At 34.7% G+C, this 24,765-nt stretch overlaps 1 protein-coding gene across 1 annotated transcript; it reads right to left on the bottom strand.

Moving 5' to 3' along the window:
- Positions 1-1,093: 1,093 nt before the first annotated feature.
- LOC110006887 (uncharacterized) lies at positions 1,094-4,448 on the bottom strand. The gene is made up of 4 exons (XM_020664706.2): positions 3,782-4,448; positions 3,377-3,513; positions 3,034-3,131; positions 1,094-1,480 (listed from the first exon to the last, which is right to left on the bottom strand). The coding sequence occupies exons 1-4, from the start codon at positions 4,008-4,010 to the stop codon at positions 1,204-1,206; spliced, it is 741 nt and encodes a 246-aa protein (XP_020520365.1). The 5' UTR covers positions 4,011-4,448; the 3' UTR covers positions 1,094-1,203.
- Between the last annotated feature and the right edge of the window lie 20,317 nt (positions 4,449-24,765).

Here is a 24,765-nt window from a genome sequence, read left to right on the forward strand (position 1 = left end):
GATTGAGAAGCTTATTTTGTTTATTGTAGAGAAGCGGTTCCCATAGAGATTTTAGGTTGTTCCCATTTTAGTTAGAGAGAAAGTAAGTTTTTCATTGCTCTCGCATCTCTATCTGGTGTTGTTAGTAATGCTTGCCAGATGTACAGAGAAGGAAGAGAGAGTGGTTTAAAAGGTTTGCTCGACTTAGGTTTTTGTCGAGGTTTGTTCCAAAATCTTTGATGTATCTTTCATTGGTACAGTGGATTTCTGCTTGCTGTGCCTGTGGATATAGCCCTCTTGGGTGTACCACGTAAATATTTTGTGTTATTGTATTCTTGTGGTGTGTATTTCATCTTTTTTTTTTCATACTTTATCTGTCAAAAAAAATCAACCCATCGGGTTTAGAGCTTCCGCCACAACAACTGCAACCCTATCAAAACATTTTCCTAAGAAATACAGGGCTTTGTTTTGCTCGAGTTCTTGATCCAAAGCAATTACGAAGACACTTTTTCCCCTTTGCTAATGCTTTATCTTACTCAAATGTGCTTTCAAGAAGCCTACTTTATTTATTAAAATTTTGAAAAACGTAAGGTTGCATGCTTAAAGAATCAGTTAAGGCGTCCGTTCAAATTTTATCATAGGGTGTAATTTAGGTATAAATTTTTTTTTGGATGACATGAGATACATTTTCATCTCCAATTACAAAATTTTAAATTCTAAAATTAGTTCAAATCAAGTAGATCTATAAACACATGGAAATCTTAAAAATGGACCGTCCAAATAATGTGTTGCAAGATGCACTATTTTTGAGATTTAAAATCTTTTATTTTTTTTCATATTCATACATCTCGATATTGAGATGATCATTAAAAGGTTGTTCAACATCAAAATTGCGTTTTCCAATGGATTTTTGAGATACAACCTAATTCTACATTTTAAGGTTGCAACCTAATATAAATTATTTCCAAAACATTTTGTGTCCTTTATCAGACTCACACAACTCATAGGTTTTCCAAAACCCTCGGACTCATCCCTGCATGGCCTGATTATTTAGAAAACTATTGCAAAGAGGAAGAGAAAAAAAGAAGAAATACAAACTTGGGGCTCTACATGGCTATCAGATACTAACAAGATGGATCAAAACACCTCATATTCAGAATATGCTTTCTACAAGTGCCTCAAAAGAGGTTGAAACAAAGAGTTCAGCCATTGAAACTCTGTTCATTACTCAGTCTCATCACCATCATCTCTTTCATCAATGATTTCCAAGCTTCTACTTTCTCTTTCTCGCTTCTTCTGTTTGAGGAGCTGCGACCATTCACGGGATATCTTGATCTCAGCTGTGAGTGGTGGCATTGCCGGAGACGAATCGGGGGTGAAGTGGTTGAGCTTGGATATGACCTTGATTATGTCGGCCTCGCCATTGTTAGTCATCATCAGCACGCTGCTTGGCATTTTCTTAGCATAAAAGGCTCGGTCTCCCCGATCTCCCCTCATGTGCCTATACCCATGAATTGCCATAGATTAAAATGGGAAATAATCAGATCTATTTTAATTTATGCAAAAGTATACAGAGAAATCATTTACTTTTAATATGAGAAGGTCATAATCATTCTTGCCTGTCAAAGTTCAAATCAGGTGGCTATAAGTATGTCATTGATAAGACTTAGAAGTTCAATTGAGCAAACCCTGATCCTGATTGGGGAATAGAACTAATTGGTTCATCATTTCACTTCCTTGTTCAAATCACCCTCGACTAGGACCTAACCCAACCTGACCTATAGGATCCAAGATGGACTCGGATCCGGACCCAATTTGGTCGAGGTCGAGTGTACCTTGATCCGATTTGTTCGGTCTATTGTCAGGATCCAAACTCATATCCGTTCAGGTCAACCTATTGGGTCCATGGATCAACCCGACTCAATTCCTACCCGTAGCGTCAGTGGAGTTTGTGTGCTGGACGTGCAGGTAATATAGGGGAGAGAGATAGACACTTGCACTTATGAATGGAGAACGATGATTCATATAGCCGACCCCAATTAATTGGAGAAAGGCTAAAATGATGAAAGGTAATATAGGGGAGAGAGATAGACACTTGCACTTATGAATGGAGAACGATGATTCATATAGCCGACCCCAATTAATTGGAGAATGGCTAAAATGATGTATGGGAAGGAGAGAGAAAATGTGCAAAACTCGTTTAATAAAAAAAAATGAAAAATGAAACATTATTAATTAAAATTGAATATCTTGAATATTCAACTAAACTAGACCATCATGCAATGCATGTCTCATTACCATGTATATCTAAAAACACACCCACATAATTCACACTAACTGTTCCACTTTCTCTTAGCAGCAATCGGCGGAGTTGAGCTCTTCATTTGACTTATTTTATCCTATTATTTTTTAACAGGTTATTTTGGATGTGGACCTCATTATTTTAAGTTTAATTGTGAACTCATGAATCTTTCGACCTTAAACAATCAAATTAAGGCACAACCTTTGTTATAAGGTTCAATTTGAGTGTTGAAATTTGTAGGATGACCCGAAAATCTATTTTCATATGTAATTATTAAGTTTTAATCTTCAAATGTGGTTCAAATAAAAAGATATATAAAAGCATGAACATCTTAAAAATTGATGGTCAAGATAATGTGTTGCAAGATGTACTATTTTTTAAACATGAAATCTTTTTTTTTTTTTTTGTCATATCCATACATCTTGATGTTGAGATGATCAATTAGATGATTTTTCAATGTCAAAATAATCGTTTTCGATCGATTGTTGATGTACATTAATTCTATAATTTGAGGTGTCAACCTTATATAAATTATTATTATTATTATTATTTTTTCTTTTGTTTCCCTTATCCACTAATCTTTGTCCACTTGAACAACTCTTGTGTCTCTCAATAGAAATTACACAATAGTTCTTCTAGTTCTATGAATTTTTCAAGAACCTCCTACCATTGACCCACTAAAAAAAAAAAAGCGTATTACATAACTACTCGAAAAACAAAAGAAAAAAAAAAGAAAAGAAAAAAGGGCATGCCTATCAAACACCACACACGCCGCGTGAAGACTGCTGGCGCGCTCCGCCACAAGTAACCGGAGTGGACACCCCATGACCCGCTCCATTCGAGGAACAACCTATTCAAACAAAAGACATCCTTATTAATGGAGTAAAATTCAAAATTGCCTATTTAAATTATGCATTTAGAATAATGATTGGTTGTTTATTCTATTTTTCTAAGCTTTTAAAGAACTAAAAAGTAGACAATTTGACTCAACATGCATATGAGGTGTTTACAGTTGCCCCTCTTCAATAATGCAATTTAAATAATCTATTGACTTAGCTTGTTCAATGATGCAATTTAAATCATCTGTCGACTTACCTTGTGAAATTTACAAAGCTTGATTACTGCCCTTAATTTTTGGTGTTTATTGTCGGTTTTCCACTCGCTCTTCTCTATCAACTCTGACCAATTCTCAAAGTCTAGCCTCCAAATGTCCAACCAGGTCTTACATGAAACTGTGGTAATTGCAAGAGTGTTAACAAAAAATCGAAGATGAGAAATGAAAGGAAATAATTTTTATTTATTTTAAAGCCGATATCATGATTAGCCTTAAGGTTAGGTGGTCAGGGTGATGGGTTGCCATAATATGATGTCTTGAGTTATATTCCTACCACAGATAAATGACTCTATTTCCACTGAACTAAAAAAAAAAAAAAAAGCCACTATCATCGTAAGCCATGAATTTTCTTAGGGAAGTCGGGGGTGGATAGAGAGAGATCTTACGTGGAAGGTTTAGCCATGGCATGACACCTAGAATAGTGACACTATCACCGGCTTCAATCACATTATGCAGACCCCAATTAAGTGGGTCAATTGAAAACTCCTTCAAGGCGTCCATTACAATGACAATGCTCTTACTTGTAAGTAAGGAGCCCGGGGACTCTTGGTCCAAGTCCTGTGCTAAGGGCTTCCTCCCCACTCCCATGCCATTGGGTTTCCTTTCTTTATTCATTTCTATGTTTCTAGCGGCGGACTGGTGAATAACGTGTAAGAACCTGCCCTTGAAAGGGGAGCAACAACTGGAAACGTATGCTAATACCCTGTATGGTGAAAAGGAAAACAACCCAGATAGTGTAATATGGAAACCTCAAAAATCAAATTTATGCCATCTAGATACCTCAAAAATCAATTCTAATCTCAAAGTACTGAAACTTTTTCCTAATAGGGAACTATAGAGTTTGAGTTCAATTTGACGATTTACATAGGTTCATAGAGGGCCAAAATATCCAAGAATTTTGAATACCCAAGTTGGAATTTCAAGATTTTGAGCACTAGAAAGGGGGTGGTGTGTGTGTTAAAGCATGAAGTGATAGAAATGGATCAAACTAAAAATTTGGAAAATATGGGAGAAAATGGGTAATATGGGGAGGGTGGAAATGTTGTGCTTGAATAGTTGGAATAGAGAGAGAAAGGGTTTGTTGAGAGGTATTGCTTGGGTTTTTATAGGGTGGGGATGTGCACAAAAAGATGAGAGGGCGTTAATATTGGGAGAGAAGATTCGACATGATCAAGGGGGGAGCATAGTAGTTCGTGTGGACCGAGGGCGTGACGCCCTTGCAAGGCCAAAATGAACAACTCAGCCGGCCAATCAAATGGACGACGAAGTGTAGGGAACTTGTCTCTCTCCAATCATAAACACAATCCCCTCGGTCGCTCAAGATTACTCTCTCTCTTATCCCTCAGTCTGCTTCTCTTTCTCTCTCTACAGTCCTCATGATCCTTTAGTTTGCTCTATCTTTTTCTTATAGAATTTTAGAGAGAGAGGTACTCTTTTAAGAAAAATAATTGTGCTTCATACTATTTTTGTAGTGGTTCTTTCATTATATATATAATGGTAATACAATTGTGTAATACATACTTTTTTATTTGAAAAAATATCTCTTTGCCTCTTTATTTTTTACTTCTATTTCTCATCAAACCTAATATTTGAAAATGTAACTTGTAGCATAAAATCTTCATTTTTTTTATCTTGCAATCCCCTATACCCATTGTATCATTAAATTTTGACGCACACAAATACTAACATGACACCTATCTCTCAAAGCACTCCCTCTCTCTCAACACTTTGTTTCTCTCGCTTTAGTGCCTAAAGTTAACCCTCTCTACATCGTCACTGTCTCTTCTCTCTCTCTCTAAACAAAAATCATACTTTCTAAAAAACCCAAAACACATCTCTCTCTAGAATCACTCTCTCTCTCTCTCAAACATCCATTTCTCTCTCTGATACCCAAAGTGCAAGGACCCACTCTACATTGTCTCTTTCTCCTCTCTCTCAACAATAGATATAATCTGGTTAGAAGCTATTATGCTAAACAAGATTTAAATAAAAAATGTGCGAATGACCTACACCGTTGGAGCAAAGTGTGGGCGGTACAATTTTCACCGTTGTATCATCTTTTTCTCTCTACTCCACCTCGCTCTCTAGACATTTCTAAAGGAAAAATAATGTGATGTTTTTGAATGGTGCGAGAAATTGCAAAGGCCTATTGAAGGGTAATTGGGTTTGTAAATTTCATGTTTTCTCTCAGGGTCTCTCTGTTATTTCTAGAGAGAGAAAGAGGTTGGTGTAGAGATGTTTTAGAGAGAGAAATGGAGAGGTTTTAGAGAGAAGGGTAAATGGGTGTTTGAATTTCTTGTTTTTTTCAAGTTCCCTGTGTTACTTTTGAGGGACGAGAGAGGAGAGAGAATAGTTTTTATTTAGTTGCTGTAGTTTTTGTAATTGGATATGGATTCAAAGCATGTAAAAATGGCTTCCGCTTCAATCCCCATCAGCAACTCTGACAAAACCGTCCACCCCAAGAAGAAAAAGGTTCTCTCTTTCTCTCTCTATATCTTTCCCTCCATAATCTTCTCTCCATCTTCAAACTCGAGCCATCTCTTTCTCTTTCTACAAATCTTTTATACATTGCGAAATCATTTTGGCCTCTCTCTCTTGTTTTGCACAGGTTCATCAGTCAGCAAAACTAAAGCAGTGCTAAACTAAAGCAGTGCAAGCTCGATGCTCGAACAATGGCTTTGCAGCACGCATTTCAGAAGCTTCCCCAAATTCATGCACATCTATTCTCTTTCCTTGAAATGCATGAATTAATGTTTCTTTTAAAAAAATTCCATTGCTGCTTTGCATGGAACATGGCACTTTACTTTTTTTTTGTTTTTACAGGGATGAACAATGGTCCAAGTGAGAACATGCCACTTTATTTGAGTGTGTCCTTTGTTTTTACAGGGAAGAACCATGTTCCCAATGGTAGCGGTAATGGACATTCATGGTCTAATGCCTCAGAGAAGATAAAGATTTGAATGAATTACCAGATAAAGAAGAGAAAGTAGACAAAGAGACGATTGTAGGATTGATAAAATTGAAGAACTTTCAAAGAAATATAGCAGTTTCTGAACAAGGGGCACAAGCAAGAACCTATGGTTAGAGAGAGAGAGCACGGATTGACTCATGGCAGACCTGAATGGTAGAGGTTGTACATAGATCAAAACCTAACCAAGCCGGACCGATTTTAGACAGAAAAAAAACCCAGATGGATGGATTAGAGAGAGAGAAATGGAGGTTTGAGAGAGCGAGTTATTCTAGAGAGAGATGTGCTTTGGGTTGTTTTAGAGCGTGGTTTTATTTTTAGAGAGAGAGAGGAGGCAATGACGATGTACGGAGGGTTAACTTTAGGAACTAGAGAGAAATGGAGTGTTGAGAGAGAGTGTGTATTGAAAGATGTATCATTTTAGTATTTGTGTGGGTCAACAATTAATGACAAAAGGGATATAGGGGGTGCAAGATAGAAAAAATGAAGATTTATGCTACAAGTAACATTTTTAAACATTAGGTTTGATGAGAAATAGAAGTTAAAAATAGGAAGTAAGGAGATATTTTTCCTTTTTATTTTGATACATGCAATACACACTTTCTTATCTTGTTACATTCTCATGTAAAAAAAGGGACAATATTTCTATTACGGCCTTTCTAAAAACTAGTATTGAACATTGTTTCTATTATCTCTCTCTACAATCCTCATGATCCCTCATAGTATTCTCTCTCTATCTCTTCAATCCTTATTGTCCCAGTTAGGGTTGGCAATGGGCTCAGCCACCTAGCCTGGCCCGGTCCTAAAAACATAGGTCCGCGGCTACAACGTCAATAAAATCGTCATACTTTCTTGCAAAAATCAAAGAGGCAATCACTTTTTGAAAAAGCTTTTGACCTAGGGTATCTCCTCAATTTTTTTGTTAAAAATGCTAAATTATCCATGTTTTTCATTTAGAACCCTGCACATGGAGGTCATATTGGTAATTTTAGCATCTTAATTTTATCAAATAACAAAAAATACCATATTTGTTTATATTATAAAAATTGGAATAAGTGATTTTTCGTGAAAATACCTTGTTGAGAGTTTGGCTCTTGAACAACTTGCAAAGAGTATTGAGTTTTTTTTTGAAGAGACTCAATGTCCATTGAATTAATATTGAATATATAAACTTGTTTTATAAAGATAAAAATATATCACCTGAATATAAATAAATCATAGACAACTTTACTCTATGTAAACCTTTTATAAAATACAAGATATTGTATCTGCCTTTCTCATATATATATTGATTATAATATATACTTTCCATATTGACTTGACAAACAATATATACTTTCTTTTCACACTCACTTCTCAAACTCAAGATGTTTTGAGAGAGAGAGCAATAGGAGTTTGAACAATAAGTTGTAAAAATAAGCTGTCAAATCTTCAGTTGCACGATTTTAAATTGCTTGATCATCAAGCACAATTGGATCTTAGAATTGAAGCTCAGAGTGGAATGCACAAGCAACTCCATAAATAGAGCAAGCGCGGCTTGAACATAACATGCTTGAGCAACAATATGATTTTTCCATTTTGTTAAGCAAGAATTACAACCATTAAGTACAAGATCAAATAATCTGAATGTTCCATAAGGGCACAATGGACCAAAAGACCCAACCCACGATCCCCTTTGCCTTTTAAATGTGTACGTCCTGTTCAAAATAGACAAGACACCTTATCTTTTATTGAGAACTTTGGTTTTGTTTTGCTATTGCAAACCAAGAGCAAAACATGGGATAACTTTTGGTTTTGTATTGCAGACAACAAAAAAGGAGAGCACGGGGGAAAACAAAGTGACGCAGAGATGGCAGCGGTGGCTGGACGTTAGAAAACAATGGAGGAAGCTTGAGGATTTGGTTTCACGGCATGAAATCGATGTTTTAAGCCAGAACCATAACTTAACCTCTGATTTCGGCAAAAAAAACAAGGTCACAGGAAAAATATATTGCCGGAAAATTGTTTGCAGAAGCCGACCAACTTCAGACAAGACGACCGGCAAAAAAGATATCATATGGCAGTTTTACATAGGGTTTCAAATTAGATTTCAGATAGATTTTTCAAGGCCGATACTCAGAAGGGGTTCAGAGCGAGCTTCAGAGGTGGTTGCAGATGCAGAGGAGAGGTTTCAAATCGGGGTTCCAGAGATTTCAAAGACAATGGGTTTCAAAGGTGGTTTCTGATGGTTTTCAAAGGCGGTGTTCGGAGCACTTCATATCTAATGGATTTTTAGGGTTTTTCATAACCTTTTTTTTCCCATGATAAACAATAGTAAATGGTTTCTCCGATCCGGTGGTTGAAAGGATGTTTTCACCGACGGATGACAAACCACGGACAACAAACTATATTTAATGGAGACATCTTTTTTTTTTTCTTAAGAAAAAATTTAAGATCAACTGCTCTCCCTTCTTAAATAAGGACAAATACTCACTGTGAAGCTCTAACAAATCAAGTATCCAACTCCTCTCTCCCTCCATACCGCTGTTCCCCTCTCTCTCTCTCTCTCTCTCTCTCTATGTAGTACTCAATTAGGATGGAAAACCAATGTTCAAGAAATTGAGAAGAAGAGACAAGGAGAGAAAGAAGAAAAACAAAGAAAATAGAGCATGTGGTTCGATCACGGTTTTTTCTCTCAAGTTGGTGCGTTGATATCTATCAAAATCAATTAGAGTATCAATAGGTTTACACCATATCTTTTCAGTTTGATGCAAAAAGTCTAAAACATATTTCTTTTGGCAAATAAAAATTCTTAACCTCAATTCCAAAAAAATATTTGAGTTTTTTTAAATTTTTAATATCAAACTTCGTATGAAGGTAATATTTCAATTTTGTTATGGCATGTGAATCACTTCTTGTTATAACAATGTCATCAACATAGATGAGAACTATACTATTCTTGGATTGTCTTCCTTTTACAAAAATGGATGAATCAATATTACTCTGAGAAAACCCTATATCAATGAGAGCTTGACTTAACTTTGCAAACCATGCCTTGGGAGACTGTTTAAATCTATAGATTGCTTTTCTGAGCCTGCAAGCCTGCGTTTTGTTGCCTTTTTTAAGATGACCATGAGGAAGGTTCATGTAAATTTCTTCTTCCAAATCTCCGTGTAAGAAAGCATTTTTTACATCTAGTTGATACAAAAGCCAGTCATTGTTCATAGCAATAGAGAGTAAAACCCTCACAGCATTCATTTTGACCACAGGAGCAAATGTTTCCTCGTAGTCAACACCATAGGTTTGGGTGAATCCCTTTTCAACAAGTATAGCCTTGTATCTCTCAATAGTTCCATCACTTTTGTATTTCGTTTTATAGACCCATTTGCATCCAACTGGTTTTTTTTCTTTAAGAAGGGTAATGACATCCCAAGTATGATTTTTCTTTAAAGCAACAAGTTCCTCTTTCATAGTAGTCCTCCATATTGCATTTGAATTAGCTTCTTCAAAACTAGTGGGTTCTTTAGTTGAGGAAATTTTTGTAAAAAAGGCACTATATTTGGGAGATAATTTCTTAAAATCCATTTGTTTTTCAATAGGGTAACGAATTTTGGGATTGCTTTCCTTGAAAGTCTTGGCTCACCTGGAGGAGGTTGATTAATGTGACTAGATTGTCTTGGCTAAAAGTCTTGAGGAACTATTTTCCATTGATATTCATTTGAGCGCACCTCCTCGTTGGTGTCTTTTAGTGTTTCAAGAATGGTTTCTTGAGGTATTTCCAGATTAGTTGTAATACTCTTAATGATTTCGACTCTGGAATTAAGACCATCCATTCTTGACAAATATTGGGTAGAGGTTGTTTTGCTAATGTCCCCCTGAGGCTTATCAGTTTGAAAATAAGGAATTTGTTCATTGAATTCAACATTTCGAGAAACATACATTCGTCTGGTTTTTGGGTCATAGCAGTGGTAACCTTTTTTTGGTAGGTGAATATCCCATGAATATATATGTAGTGAATCGTTTTTTGCATATTCACCTACCAAAAAGGGTTACAAATGGTTGAACATTAGTAGGGCAACCATGCAACTTTTCATAGGGACTTTTATTACAAATGTTTAGGTGAATATCCCATGAACATCCCGTGAATATCCAATGGTTGAACAATAGGAGGGCAACCATGCAACATTTCATAGGGACTTCTATTATCCGATATTCTAGTCGGCAGTCAATTTATAAGATGACAAGCAGTAAGAATACCAATATGATTTGGAATATTCATTTGAAAAAGTAAGGCACGTGTTACTTCAAGAAGATGCATGTTTTTCCTTTAAGCAATTCCATTTTGTTAAGGAGTTTCTACATATGATATTTGATGAATGATCCCATGATCCATCAAATATGAAGAAAAAAATTTATTTGTATATTTTGTGCTATTATCAGTTCTGAGAATTTTCACCTTAGTATCAAATTGATTTCTTTTTATTATTATTATGGCATGAAATTCTTTAAAAACAATGAAGGCATCACTCTTGAACTTCAATAGATAAATCCAAACATAGTGAGTTTTATCATCGATAAAAGAAAACATATATTCAAACATAGCGAGTTCTATCATCTGTAGCACCTAAGAATTCACACAGCTGATCTGCTGCCCTCTTCGAATCTAAGGTCCACCTGAGCATGTTGATCTACCACTGATTTATGCTGGCTTTTCCAAGTGCATCCTATTTGATGATCGATTTTTCTGATACTGGTTGATGATCAAGATTTCCGTTACCTGATTATGTTTGATGATTGAGTTTTACGTTATTCAATCATATTGGATGATGGAGTTTTTCGTTATTCGATCATGTCTAATGATCGAGTTTTTCGTTACTTGATCCCGGATATTCTGAAGGCCTATTTGTCTGCTATTAATATAGGTTTTCGTTACTCGATCCCAGATGTTCCTGAAGTCGTCTGTTCCTGAGGTCTACCACTTTTCTATGCTTGTTGTTCAAGTAATCTGTGCTTGTTGTTCAAGCGATCTGAGCAAGCCACTGCTTCTATCGGCCACACCATGAACCAAAGTCCTGAAGATTCAACTCGTTCATTTATGCAACTTATTGTTCAAACTTCAGATGCTTTGTATCAAAGCATCTTGAGTTTAAGGGAGAAGACCTGAAAATCCAACTCGTTCATTTATGCAACTTATCGTTCAAACTCCAAATGCTTTGTGTCAAAGCGTCTTGAGTTTGAGGGAAGGTGTTAACATATGGATATGGATATGTATCATACTGATACATATTAGTACGGATATGTATATGTATGGATACATATCTCTAGATAAGATTAGGTGGTGTCCATCCATAACCGTTGGTATTTATCTTTAACTATTACTGAAACGTATGGATATGGATTTGTATCATACTAATACATATCAGTATGGATATGCATCTGTACGGATACATATCTCTTGATAAGATTAGGTGGTGTCTATCCATAGCCATTGGTATTTATCTTTAACTGTTACTGACCGTATATTTATACAAGGTCTTGCATATTCTTTATTAATAAATAAAAAGAGCGTTCTCTGTATTATTCTGAAATAATCTTCCATGAAGACTTAAGACCCAAATATAATGAAATACAATTTCTAATATGGTATTTATCAATAAAGAGAGAGAGTTCTTTGCAGTAACTGCCCAAATTTTGATGTGACGAAGCTTTTGATGGAAGCGATAGAAGGTCTTAATGGAATCTTTTGTGGTCTCAATGAAACCAAGAGATTGTTGGAAGCCGTAGAGATTTGCAATGGAAACCTTGGCAATAAAAAGGCCCCAATAGGTTTGCTCTAGCTAAATCCCTATATTATTTTTTCTCTCTAAGTAGAGTAGGCCCCACTAGGTTTTCAAAAGAAATCAGTTGTATCTAAACTTTTATCATATTCTCCCTATGCCTCATGCCCATTAACATCACACACCATTTCATTCTTGTATTTTTGTCATATCATCTCACGCACCTCAACTATTAAGCATCATGCGTTCTTGTATTAAGCATCGTCATCTTACTATCCTGCTTGGTACCCATCGGATGGTTATTTGAAATTAATCTGGCTACTTCGTTGCCTTGATATCAAACAATTTCTTTCATTAATCAAAGAACGGGGTCTGGTTCTCTCTCTATTTCTTTCTCAGTTGCCCTAGTTGATCTTGCCCAATCTTCTCGCAAAAGTATTTTTTTGTTTACCAAGACAAAAAAAGAACTTGAATAACAAGTTGGTAGTGGCACACCAAGCACCGCCCCGGCCACGAGATTAGAAGAATCGGTAATATTGTTAAACTTGTCAGAGTCACGTTTTGGTGTTTTGTCTCTTAAGCATTGAGCTTCTGTTTCCGGATTTTTTGATCAGTGTAGCCCTCAATCTGAGTGCATCTCTCTGTTTATCTAGCATCAAAACCAGGAAAACCATTGCTGTCGTGCTCCCCTCTGATGCCAGATCCTTGTTGCGTCGGATCCTCTAAATCCACTTCTTAAAACGACCGATCTGTACCATGTGCAAAACAGCTACTGAGTCGTGTTTTGACTCTCTGCATCTCTCTACCAAGTCGTGTTTCGACTATCTAAATCGTACTGTTCTCAACTCCAAATCTAAAGGGCAAATGCGCTCGTTGATCCATCTCTGATGTCTGTTGGCTCTTCCATGTGCCATCCTGTTTGATGATTGAATTTCTCGATCTTGGTTGACGATCGAGCTTTTCGTTACTGGATCATGGTTAATGATTGAGTTTTCCATTACTCATTCCCATTGAATGATAGAGTTTTCCATTATTCCATCCTGTGTGATGATCAAGTTTTTTCGTTACTCAATCATGTATGTTCTGGATGCATGTTGATTTTTTGTTATATGAATACTCTGTTTGAGGCATCGGTTTCTGAGGATTGCTAATTTACAGCTGCTCAAGCTTCTTTTGTTCCTACTTTGTTTCTAAGGCCTGCCTTCAGTTATCCAAACTCAAGTTTCTCGCTCTTAGCTCGTCTTGAGTTTGAGGCGGAGTGTGGAAATTATAAAAATTTGTATTTATTTTTTGGTACAATATTTTTCTTCATTTTATATGTACCTATATTAGGAAACCAGTTCATTGCATATGTTATTTTCTTTAGCAGAACACAACTTTGTAAACCTTTAAATTGGGGCTATTGTTCACTTTTTCAACAAGCTCTGAAATACATCTTATATGGGGGCTTAAAGCTCAAATATACAGAAATATAATTTCTCACACCCTCACCTCTAAAACACTCAATGAACTACGAGGGCAGTCAATTGGTGTACTTGCCAAACCAAGTGGTGAGTAGCAATGAGATGCACGCCTAAACAACTAATGGAATGATGGTGTATGTGTGGGTGTAAACTCAAGGTTATATAAACCCATTGCTCAGACCCTTGAGGGAAATCCATGGTTATCTATGAAAGGATAAAGTTTATATAAGGATGCTACCTTATAATGTAGAACTAAGGATGCCCCTCAAAATTCCATCAAAAAAAGTAGTTTTAATGTTGAAAAACACTTTGATTGATCATCTCAATATCGAGATGTATGACCATGAAAAATAAAAAGATTTTAAGCCTCATAAATAGTGCATTTTACAACATATTATCTACACCGTCCATTTGAAGATTTTCATATGTTTATAGATCTACTTGATTTTAACCATTTTTGAAATTTAAAATTGTATAATTAGATATAAAAATAGATTTTGAGATAAGAGAAAAGCTTATATAGAGCCAAGGCTCTAAACAATCAAATTAGGGCCTACCTCAAAAATTTAACTAGAAGAGATTGGTTTGATGGAAAAATATCCTCAAATTGATCATCTTAACATCAAGATGCATAGACATGAGAAAAAATCGATTTCAAGTTTTGGAAATAGTGTATTTTGTAATGCATTTTTGGCCCGTTAATTTTCAATATTTTCAAGTTTTCATAGATATATCTATGGACACTATTTTTTATGCTTTAGACTTTATAAATAAAGATGAAAATATATTTTAAGGCTATCACAAAGGTTTTGGTGTTGAAACCACATTTGAAGGTTGGCTCTAATTTGATTGTTTAGAACCTAGGCGCTAAACAAACCACACCCTTGAGATGATCTTAAAAACATTTTACATCAAAATTATATACCATGATAAAATTTGAAGGTGCAACTTACCTCTACACCTACGGATATATCCGTATGCCAACTGCACCCTATATGAAAAGTGCATAAAGCAATAACAGCAGGTTATGGGGTGTTGGTCTGAACGTGTGCGTGTGAAATTATGCTCTTGTTTTCTCCGTTCGTCTTGTATGTGTTTGTGGAAGTCTGACAATACCTTAGTCCAAATTCAACTTAGGCCAATGTCGTATAGTTTGGCTAAAAAAGTTGCCCCTTGTAATAGTTGGAAATAGTGACCATGGCTAGTGGCGCCTTGGGCAAATTTTGCAATGTGTGAACCACCTTGAAGGGCAATTGGAAGAATTCATGAGTCTAGGGTCCAAAGTTTGTAAGTTTAGGTAGAGCTGCACCTCCTTGGAGGCTCACAGTGATATCTAGGAGGCTAGCATGGAGGATTAATATTGAACCTGTGATATTCTTATGGTTATGGGAAGGCTAATGGATGGCCTCAAAGCTTTTGTGGACTCATTCAAAGTGACATGGCATGGCATTATTCAGAAGAGCTTCTGCAGCATCATGGGTTGGCTAGACTCCTCCACGTATTAAAGAAAAACACAGTTTCCAAAATATTTGTAAAAATAATGGTCCAATTTCTTTTTTTTTTTCCTTTTGTTATGCCTCTTAAAATGAATTTTAAAAAGAATCAGTGCTTTTAGTCGAGAAAAAGAAAAAACCATCTGAAGAGAGGAACAAGTCAGTAGAGAAAAAAAAATAGTCATGTGAAGAGAGGAACAAGTAAGTAGAGAAAAAGAAATAACCATGTGAAAAGTGGAACAAGTGGCCATTAAGAGGTAACACTTGGCCATTCTCTCTCTACTAGTGTCTCTCATTTTCTTTTTGTAGCTATATATGGGAAATAGTTTTGGGAGGCCAATGCACCTTGTACAAGCTTCCTCTCTCTCTCTAAAACCTCTTTTTCTCTCTTAAGCTTTATTATGAGCTGAGTACTAGGGACGTGCCTTTCATATCTAAGAGAGTCCTCCAGTTCACGAGATAAATTACAACACCGTGTTGTACTTCACAATACTCTCTCTCTAGATTATTTGCTGACCATTGTTTTGTAGTAAGCTTATCTTCCTCTTATACAATATGTTAATAAAAAAAACTCATTCTCAGTAAGTTTATCTCTTTAGAGAGGCTACAAAACTGAGTCTACAAATTTTTATAAATTTGGTGAGTTTGTTCCAAGTTTTTGTTTATAATTTTGTATCTGAAATAATACTTGAAGTTTCATAAAGTTTGTGTGAGCAAGGGGGAAAATTTATAAGACCTTATTTTAGTTGGTTTGAGTGATTTATATTGGGTTTTGATGAATACATACTTGCTAGAAATTATATTGGGCTTGTATGATGTTTATAAAAGTTGCAATCGATTTGGGTTTCGATTTCTTTGTGGATAACAAAGTCAGTGATCTTTGTGCATCTTTGTTTGAGTCTTAAAGAAATTTACAGAAAGCTTTTGTGACTGTTTTGATCGAGTTACATGCCATATATTTGTTGATTTTTTTCAAAACCTAATTTGCATGTTACTATAGCTCTATTTACTTCTGAATTATAAAAACATCCACGGCATTTGGGCCAAAACCAAATATATCTCCAAAAATTATGAAGATTGGAGATGTCTAGGATGATTAAGGCAAATTCAATATGGGACTGTGTGTATAGCCTCTCGCATTGAAGTGTCCAAATTCAACCAAAATAGTCCAAATGGAGCACAACTTTGGGAATGCCCAGTGAGGTGATTTTCAATTTATCTACAAGAAATTATAAAGATTAGAGAAGTTTACCGCGTGGCTTAGATGTCCTACTCGCCTCTCAAAGTGAACTCTCGGAGTTGGCCTTCTTGCAAGTTTGGGTTGTTATGAATTGCTCTACAAGGTAGCCTTCTACTGACCATTCGTTGCGGATTTTTTGTTTTTGAGTAATTCAATGGGGAATACAGACCCTTGTAGACATTTTACCTCCGATATTTTTAATATCATACCCTATACCCCAACACTATTTTTTTTTCTATATACCTCAAATTCAAGAAATCAAAAAAATTTAAACGAAAATGCCCTTTTACTCTCTATTCTCTCTCTATTTCTCTCTCTACTCGTCCTCTCTCACTTTCTCTCTACTCGTCCTCTCTCTAACCATTCTCTCTCTACTTAAAAATCCATTTTGCTCTTTACCCAAACTCTCTTCCTCTCTCTACTCACCCTCTCTTACTTTCTCTCTACCTGCCCTCTCTCTCTCTCTTTCTCTACCCGCCCTCTCTCTCTCTCTTTCTCTACCCGCCCTCTCTCTCCTTGTCTTCAATTTTCTAGTTCTTTGTAATTGTTTATGAACTTCAATTTTCTAGTTCTTTGTAATTGTTTATGAAACTTGAAGAAGAGAATTTGTTTTCTTCTTCTTGTTCTTCTTCTCTCTTTTTTTTTTTTTTTTTTCTTTTTTTTCCTTTTTTAAACCTAATCCACCTCTCTATCTGGTTCTCAATCAATAATATGCCATCAAATTTTGTATTTGTTTCAAAATTAGAGTTTTTGATACCTCTAACACATCTATATATTTTTTTATTTTATTGATGCACATTTTTTAAGAGATTTAGAATGGAAGTTTTGAGACTATTTCAATCCTATATAAAAAAATTTTGATTTCTTACTGAATATTTCACTAAATTTGTTCAAACTTATCTCATAATGTTCCTAATTTTTGTGATCCACAAAAGCCATTGCAAAAGTTTTGAACAAAAAGCAAAAGTTTATAATATCGATTTTTTTTTTTTACTCTTTTTCTGCCTTTTTATTTTAATTAAAAATAAAAATTGATGTGAAAAAACATTTCAACAAAATAAAGTTAAATATTTGTTTTGGATTCTATGAGTTTATACATTTTTTATTTTTTTCGGATAGAAATTTCAGTAGAGAGGGAGTTTGGGCAAAGAGAGAGAATAAAATAGGTTTTTCAATCAAGAGAGAGTTGGGCATAGAGGGAGAGAGGAGATGCAATAACCGTATAATTTTTTTTTTCTTGTAAAAAAATACATGAGGAAGAGAAAAAAAAGAAGGGTATTTTCGTCTAAAATTTGTTGACTTTTTTATTATAAGGTAAATTCAAGAAAGTAGTGTCAGATTTAGAGTGTGATAATAAAAGTATTGGGGATATGATGTCCATAAAGTTGATTGAAGAACATAATGTATGACTAGAGTATGCATGCTACCACTACGACCCCATCCCCTTTCCCATTTGGTTGCAGATTTTGATGATTTATTGTTACGTGCCTCAGCTCCTCTTCTTTAATGATAAGCATGGTAAATAAGGCAGTATATATATTTCATCCAACTTTAATGATAAGCATAGTAAATAAGGCAGTATGTATATATCATGCCACTACAACCCCATCCCCTTTCCCATTTGGTTGCAGATTTTGATGGTTTATTGTTACATGCCTTAGCTCCCCTTTTTTAATGATAAGCATAGTAAATAAGGCAATATGTATATCTCATGCAGCTTTAATGATAAAAATGTAAATAAGGCAGTATGTATATCTCATGCAGAGTCGTGTAGGAGTAGTTAATAAAGTCATGTATATTGAGTTGACCGAGTCCTTGGGTAGATTTATATGAGTAGTTAGTAGAAGCTTATCTTTTGGCTATTGTCTTGAGTAGATTTATAGATAGATTTAATTAGTAGAAGCGTATCTTTTGGCTATTTTCGGCTATTTTCTTGAGTAGATTTACCTGAGTAGTTAGTAGAAGCTTATCTTTTGGCTATTTTATTGTAATCAATGTAGCTATTTTCTTGTAATCAATGTGGCTTGAGAGTATTTAATGAGAAGTAATCTTGAGAGTATTTAATGAGAAGTAATTTTTTCGGAAAAGAAAGTTTTTGAACCTCAACCTATTTACGAGGCCAGGTTTTCTCCATTAAACCTATTTACGACGTCAGGTTTCCTCCATTAAACCTATTTTAATGAGTAGTACGAGGCCAGGTTTCCTCCATTAAATCTATTATTTTAATGAGTAGTACGATGTCAGGTTTCCTCCATTAAATATATTTTAATGAGTAGTATGAGGTCAGGTTTCTTTCATTAAACCTATTTAAGAGGCCAGGTTTCTTCCATTAAACCTATTTACAGAGCCAGGTTTCCTCTATTAAACCAATTTACGAGACCAAGTTTCTTTCATTAAACCTATTTTAATGAGTATTTGCTCTATTTTAATGAGTTCTTAGGGTGTTTTAGATCAGTGGGAGAGTTATATAAACCCCACCAAATCGTGAGTGTTAAGTTTTAATGCCCGATACCCGAGTCTTGGTCTAGTCCGGACTAGTTCCGGATAGTGTGTGATGAAGTTGACAACAAAACTAAAGACACATTTGGATGGATAAGACAATGACCATAGTTACAAAAGAGATAAATAAAAGGTGAAGCTAAATCACAGATCGAAGACAAAAGTATTGGCACATTACGACTTGGTTACTTTAAAACCATAAGATACGACTTCTTTCTACTTTTGAGCATGATTTTAATATATTGAGAATTCATTTCTTAGAGAACAACCATTTTGGTTTTATGATATCATGTGAGCAATTATTGATAGAATATCTTGGTGTATCATATGAGCTTAATAATTGGAAGGTTTGAATCATCACATAAGCTATAAACTTGAATTAGGCCGATACTTACATATTGAGATTTTGAATGCTTGTGTCCACTCTTATATAAGCTTAAAACATATAGAATATGCTTAAGTAATTTGATTCTAGATCTATGATCTATGATTCAAATTATCGATCCTATGGATATGGCTAATTCAAGATATATGGCATGTGTAAGGATTGTACTTGTGATTACTTGAGAATTATGAGATATAGAATTATTTATTATTTGTGAGTTGCTTCATGATTTGAGAACTCATGAGATGTATCATGAATATGACATTGACTAATCCTTATGGTGCCTCAAGCTACATGCTTCATTATTTTGAGCTTTCCTAAATGTTAAGATAAGGTGATGTATGATATTATCATATTGTGAGTACTTAGTGATGCATGATCTCGCCATAATTCTTATGTGAATAAGTGAATGTGGTATTATGTTATGAATGTCATATGATGATTATTACATGGCATGTTAAGTTCAATGGTCGTGAAAAAGGATTTTCATGTATGAGATAACATTTTCCTTTATAGTAGCATGTTTTTCACTATTTTGGAAATTGAGATCAATCGAACCAAAATGTATCTTAAGTATGGATTGTAATAATTAAGAAAATGTGATGAAAGAGATTTTATCTTAAACACTTATTCTTCTGAACGAGGATTTCTATATTTAATACGTTTTAGCACAAGAGGATGTTAGAAACCTTTGAATTTTTACTTAAAAGTAAACTGCTTTCTAAGACATAAATTCAAGTTATTTTGAAAGGCAACTTTGTTAGTTTCAATGGGAGCATCTTTAATAAGTCTAAATAGTAAAACCATACCATCATCAAAGAGATAACTTTAGTATTGATTTTGGAAACACTTATATCTCAAATTAATTTCACTTATGAGAAAATTGGAAGAGGCATTGAATTAGAATGATTTGTAAATAAAAGTCGAAATGAGTGTTTGACATCTTATTTGAAAATTGAGCATTTTATGGACCCATTGGTCGTTTTCTTCTGCTGCATTATAAGTATTATTGTTTTCATTTAGTGTTACAGTGAGAAGTTTTAAATCACTTAGAGACATGTCACTTGTTAGAGTTGTGAGGCCTCTCTTTGATAGACTTTTGAATTTTCAATGATTAATTATGTGATATTATGGTAATAGATCTTCACTTGTCTATACATGCATTTCATGCCATGGTGATCATATGCATTCACTTTCACATAGATGATCCACTAGATAACTCATACCGGTCTCTAAAAGGCTAGTAGGCCTTTTAGTGGAGTATGCATTAGCCACTTGAAAATGTTTTTAATAGTATGTAAGACCTTATGTAGAGCTGCATATTTTTATGTGGATTATGATATGATTATATGATGATAAGGACACCTCATTTTGTGGGCTAGTCACACTGATAGTGACTATCTATGCATGGACTATATGCATATGACTTAATGCAATTGGTTGTTTATCATGAGATAATTTGTGAGATTAAATGTGAGAGAAATCCAATAAACTTTGATAAGTCTCACATTACATGAGATATTGTCCTAATTGATTCGAACTTATAATGTGTTTGGTCACTCAAACATGTATAATTGAACCTCTCTTGATATTGGGATTGGATTTAATTAATAGGTGCATGATGATGCCTGCTAGCCATCTAATCCGAGTGTAATATCAATAAGGGATTGAATGGTGAAATGCTTGAAAGTCCAAGCACTACTCCCACACCTTGGTTTTGAACGGATAAAGTATCAGTTCGTGACTAAGGAACTTTGAGAACAATGCATGAGATTAAAGCATGATTTTTAATGAATTTTTGTTAGAGTAAAAATCTGTGTTACTTAAGAATTGATATGTACATAGACTTGTGAACTTTTGAGCACATGAATAAATGTAGAGAGAGCAAGAATGAAGATAGATGTGAATATATATGTCAATCTTTATAAGCATAAATTGTCATGAACATGCACATAAAAGTATTGTACTCTTTGTCATACCATATGTTCCCATATTTCTTTTTCTTTAGGGATACCCATTGTATTTTTAGAATATGTGATTATTGAAGCTGATAATTACTTTCGCAATTAGCTCCTAGTAGATTAGTATGTCAAGCATTGGCGTGAGTATGATGTGATATGTTGACACATAAACTACATGATATTTGATTAAATATGTGGATGAAGGAGATCGAACATGATATTTAAATTGTGATTTGTGGTTTATGTGACATACATCAAACATAGAAATAGTTTTTGACAATTTTCTCTTGCGATGATTGCATATATTTGACCACACTTGCTTTTATTAGTTCATAACTATTGATTATGTTAATGGACCATATTGATTGACTATGCTTATGGAGCATACAATGGTTTATACTTATGCATTATATGAGATTGAGAAAGTTAACTTGGTTGTTGATACTTGCCCCCTTGCTTGATATGAGTATTGCTTTTATGGTAGATAATGGATATTTTAAATTATATCATTGTATATAAGAATGAGAGAGATGATCATTTGTAAGGCCTCAAAAGGCCAAGTGGGATAATGTTGGCTATGTGGCTTTTCAAGTCCTTAAAGCCAATAGTCTTACACTCAGTGAGAGTTAGAGAGAGACTGAATCTGGGTGCTTATCGCACTGGGGCCCAGATTCATATACCCCGAGTATTTGAGGCATTGAGAGTATACGTTTTGAGAGTGTGAACTCTCAGGGAGGTGTGAGGGTCACTGCTCAGTCAGGACTATATCGATTAGAATGTCTCATAGTTGATGTAATAAGCCAGGGTTTGGAGAATTCAATCGAGACTAATAAAACACGAGTATTTAAAACTATTCGCCCGGTATGAAATGGTTGACTCATGGAACATAAGCCCATATCTTGACATGAGATCATTCTATGACATGTGCACCCATAGTTGTATGGGGAAGCCACTCTTCTATAACATTATCCGATTTAGAAGAGCTAGTGCACATGTATTTTGAGAGGACCCCTGTGTTTGAGTAGGAACATGTCCCACAGGGGTGAACCAGTAATCTATTGAACCCCTGGTGACGGAAAGCTCTAGCTCAACGACTTTAATGTGACCAATTATGTGTCCCTGCCATAGCCTATGGAGCATAGGTCCATTGGGTCAGCTTGAGATACCGGTGGAACATTATTCAGGTTAGCCCAATGGAAGACTCCGACTGGTGTTATAAGTCTAGAGATCTCATTTACCATTGGCCCCATATTAATCTAAAATTGATGAGAAAATATTTTATATTGATAAAAAATTGTATAATAATATTGAGAAATTATTTAGAGAATTTTTGGGATTTTTGGAGATGTTTTTAGTTTTTTTTAAACAATAAAAATATGATTTTCAAATTTGCTTGACATAAATACCAAACAAGGACATTCTATGGGGATGCCACATGGATCCCAAGTGGCCATAGGAATGCCACGTGGCACCCCCACCTCCCCACTCGTGGATGACATTATGCTGATATCATATATATGTGGGACCTATTTGTCATTAATTATTTTGTTGGTATTATGTTATAACATGTTTTCTTGTTATTTAAAGTGTTATATATTGTTATGACTTGAGTTTGATTTAAATCACATGTTTCGTTTTGCTGATATGTGTTATTTTTGGCATTTGTGAAGTCATGAAATTTTGAGAATTAATTTAATTCATATTACTATCCACATATGATTTTGTAGCATATGAGTATATCTTATGTGACACCACCTTATGGGCTTGAGCCCTGTGAAACTTTAGTGTTGTTAAAATCCTATTGGTAGTATCATAAGATATTTTATTCACTTGTGTGGATATCCTATGTTACCTTTATGCCCATGTTCTTGTATTTTATTGACTCTCACAAATTATTCAAAAACCATGGGCATAAGTGTAAACATGAATTTGGACTTAATGAGAAATAAAACATGGAGCTAAGGGCTTCAAGGTAAAATGACTGTAAACCTAGATTTTAAAGAGTAAAAGATGTCAAAAGCTCATCCATTGATCTTGGTGGTAAGATATGGATGAGTGACTTGGATAGAAGCCTATCATGTGCCATTGATTTAAGGCATCAAGGATCAATATCAAATTCATCTTTATGATCTAAGTATAAAAGTAACTTATGTGATCAATTATAACCCTAACTTGAGTATTTACTTTAAAGAGAGAGAAAGAGAAAGAGAGCCCTTGACAAAAATGTGGTCACTCATTAGACTATCTTCTTTCTTGAGCTTTCATTTGAAACCCTTCAATAGAGTAGTCCATCATTTATATGATCAAGCCCATACTATTGTTTCATTAAGATATTGATTTTTCTTCTGGTATTTTTAATTCTTACTTCATTTTCATTATCAAAGCATGCTGTAATTCTTAATTTACAGTAGCTTTCTTTATTTTTAGTCATGAAAACTTGATATTTGAAGAGTCCCAAAGCAATAATGTAGTCCATACACATCGTATGTATAGACAAGCTTGCTTACTCCATGATCTTGAGTAGTTTCAACTTGATTTCTTGATCTTATTTTTCTGAAATTTTTACTCAGAATATGCAACTGATGAGAGGTTTATTTCATCATATTTGAGCATAAAAAATAGTCCATTGAGTTCCTTTTTTAATGTTGAAAAGTCCGTATGGTCCCTTATGGACCACATGGTGTAGTCTCACCATAACTTCCTTATTTTGTGTAATATCTCTCTCAAACCTGAAAGAGCTATTTTGATATATTTTTCTCTCATGATTTGAGCCTCATTAAGTGAAATAAATGTGATCATTTGCTTCCCATTGGATTGATCTCCTTGAGTTATTATTATCACTCGTGCCTTAGACAATGAGATAAAATTAAGTCCTCAAAAGGCCCTTTTGTGGCCCGGGCACAAAGGGTTCGAACCATGGTTTCCCCATATATATTTGCATGTTAATTTGGTGTATTTATAGTTATTAAATGGATTCATGATTGGTTAAATTGAGTATGTTGTGTGAATATTGAGATTATTTTTTAATCTTGCGGTATGAGCTTTACAATAATGCAAATTGAAATCTTATTGAATTATTATGATCAAGTGTATGATGTGTATGAGATACTATGATATATGATGAGGATAAAGAATGAAGATGAAATTATCATATAATTTTGATACAATGAGGAATTGCGAATGCAAGTCATGCAATATGTTGTAGAGATGTACAATGTGAATATTTGAATATTATATTCAATTTAATTGAATTTTTGAGTAAGGGATTTGTAAGGGACCTATTAGGGTTGAATTTTATTATTCAAAATGTGTATAAACCATGTTTGTAGGCTAGAATATATGTATTATGGTTGTGTATTGAGATATTCATGCATTTAAACCATTAAGTTTCTATACAATAGATTTTTTTGAAAAGGTTGCATTTCTAGCCCATTGGTCTTATACTACCAACAAACGGTATAAACCCCCAAAAAAATGAAGGTTTTCATATTATTTAGCTCAAATTCCGCTTTAGTCATGACCTGATAGTGCCATGTGGCTTCCGAGTGGCCATAGGGCTGCCACATGGTACCCCACACCTCACTCTAAGATTATCGCCTAGCTGA

This window comes from Amborella trichopoda, chromosome 6 (genome assembly GCF_054954075.1).
Source record: "Amborella trichopoda isolate Santa Cruz 75 chromosome 6, AtrichopodaSantaCruz75HAP2 v2.0, whole genome shotgun sequence".
Taxonomy (NCBI): domain Eukaryota; kingdom Viridiplantae; phylum Streptophyta; class Magnoliopsida; order Amborellales; family Amborellaceae; genus Amborella; species Amborella trichopoda.

Excerpts from the sequence above, each read along its gene's own strand:
- LOC110006887 (XM_020664706.2), bottom strand. The coding sequence starts at position 4,010 with ATGAATAAAGAAAGGAAACCCAATGGCATGGGAGTGGGGAGGAAGCCC. Across the intron at positions 3,514-3,781 it reads GCCATGGCTAAACCTTCCAC|TTTCATGTAAGACCTGGTTG; the intron begins GTAAGATCTCTC and ends CAATTACCACAG. Across the intron at positions 1,481-3,033 it reads GCGTGTGTGGTGTTTGATAG|GCACATGAGGGGAGATCGGG; the intron begins GCATGCCCTTTT and ends TCATGGGTATAG.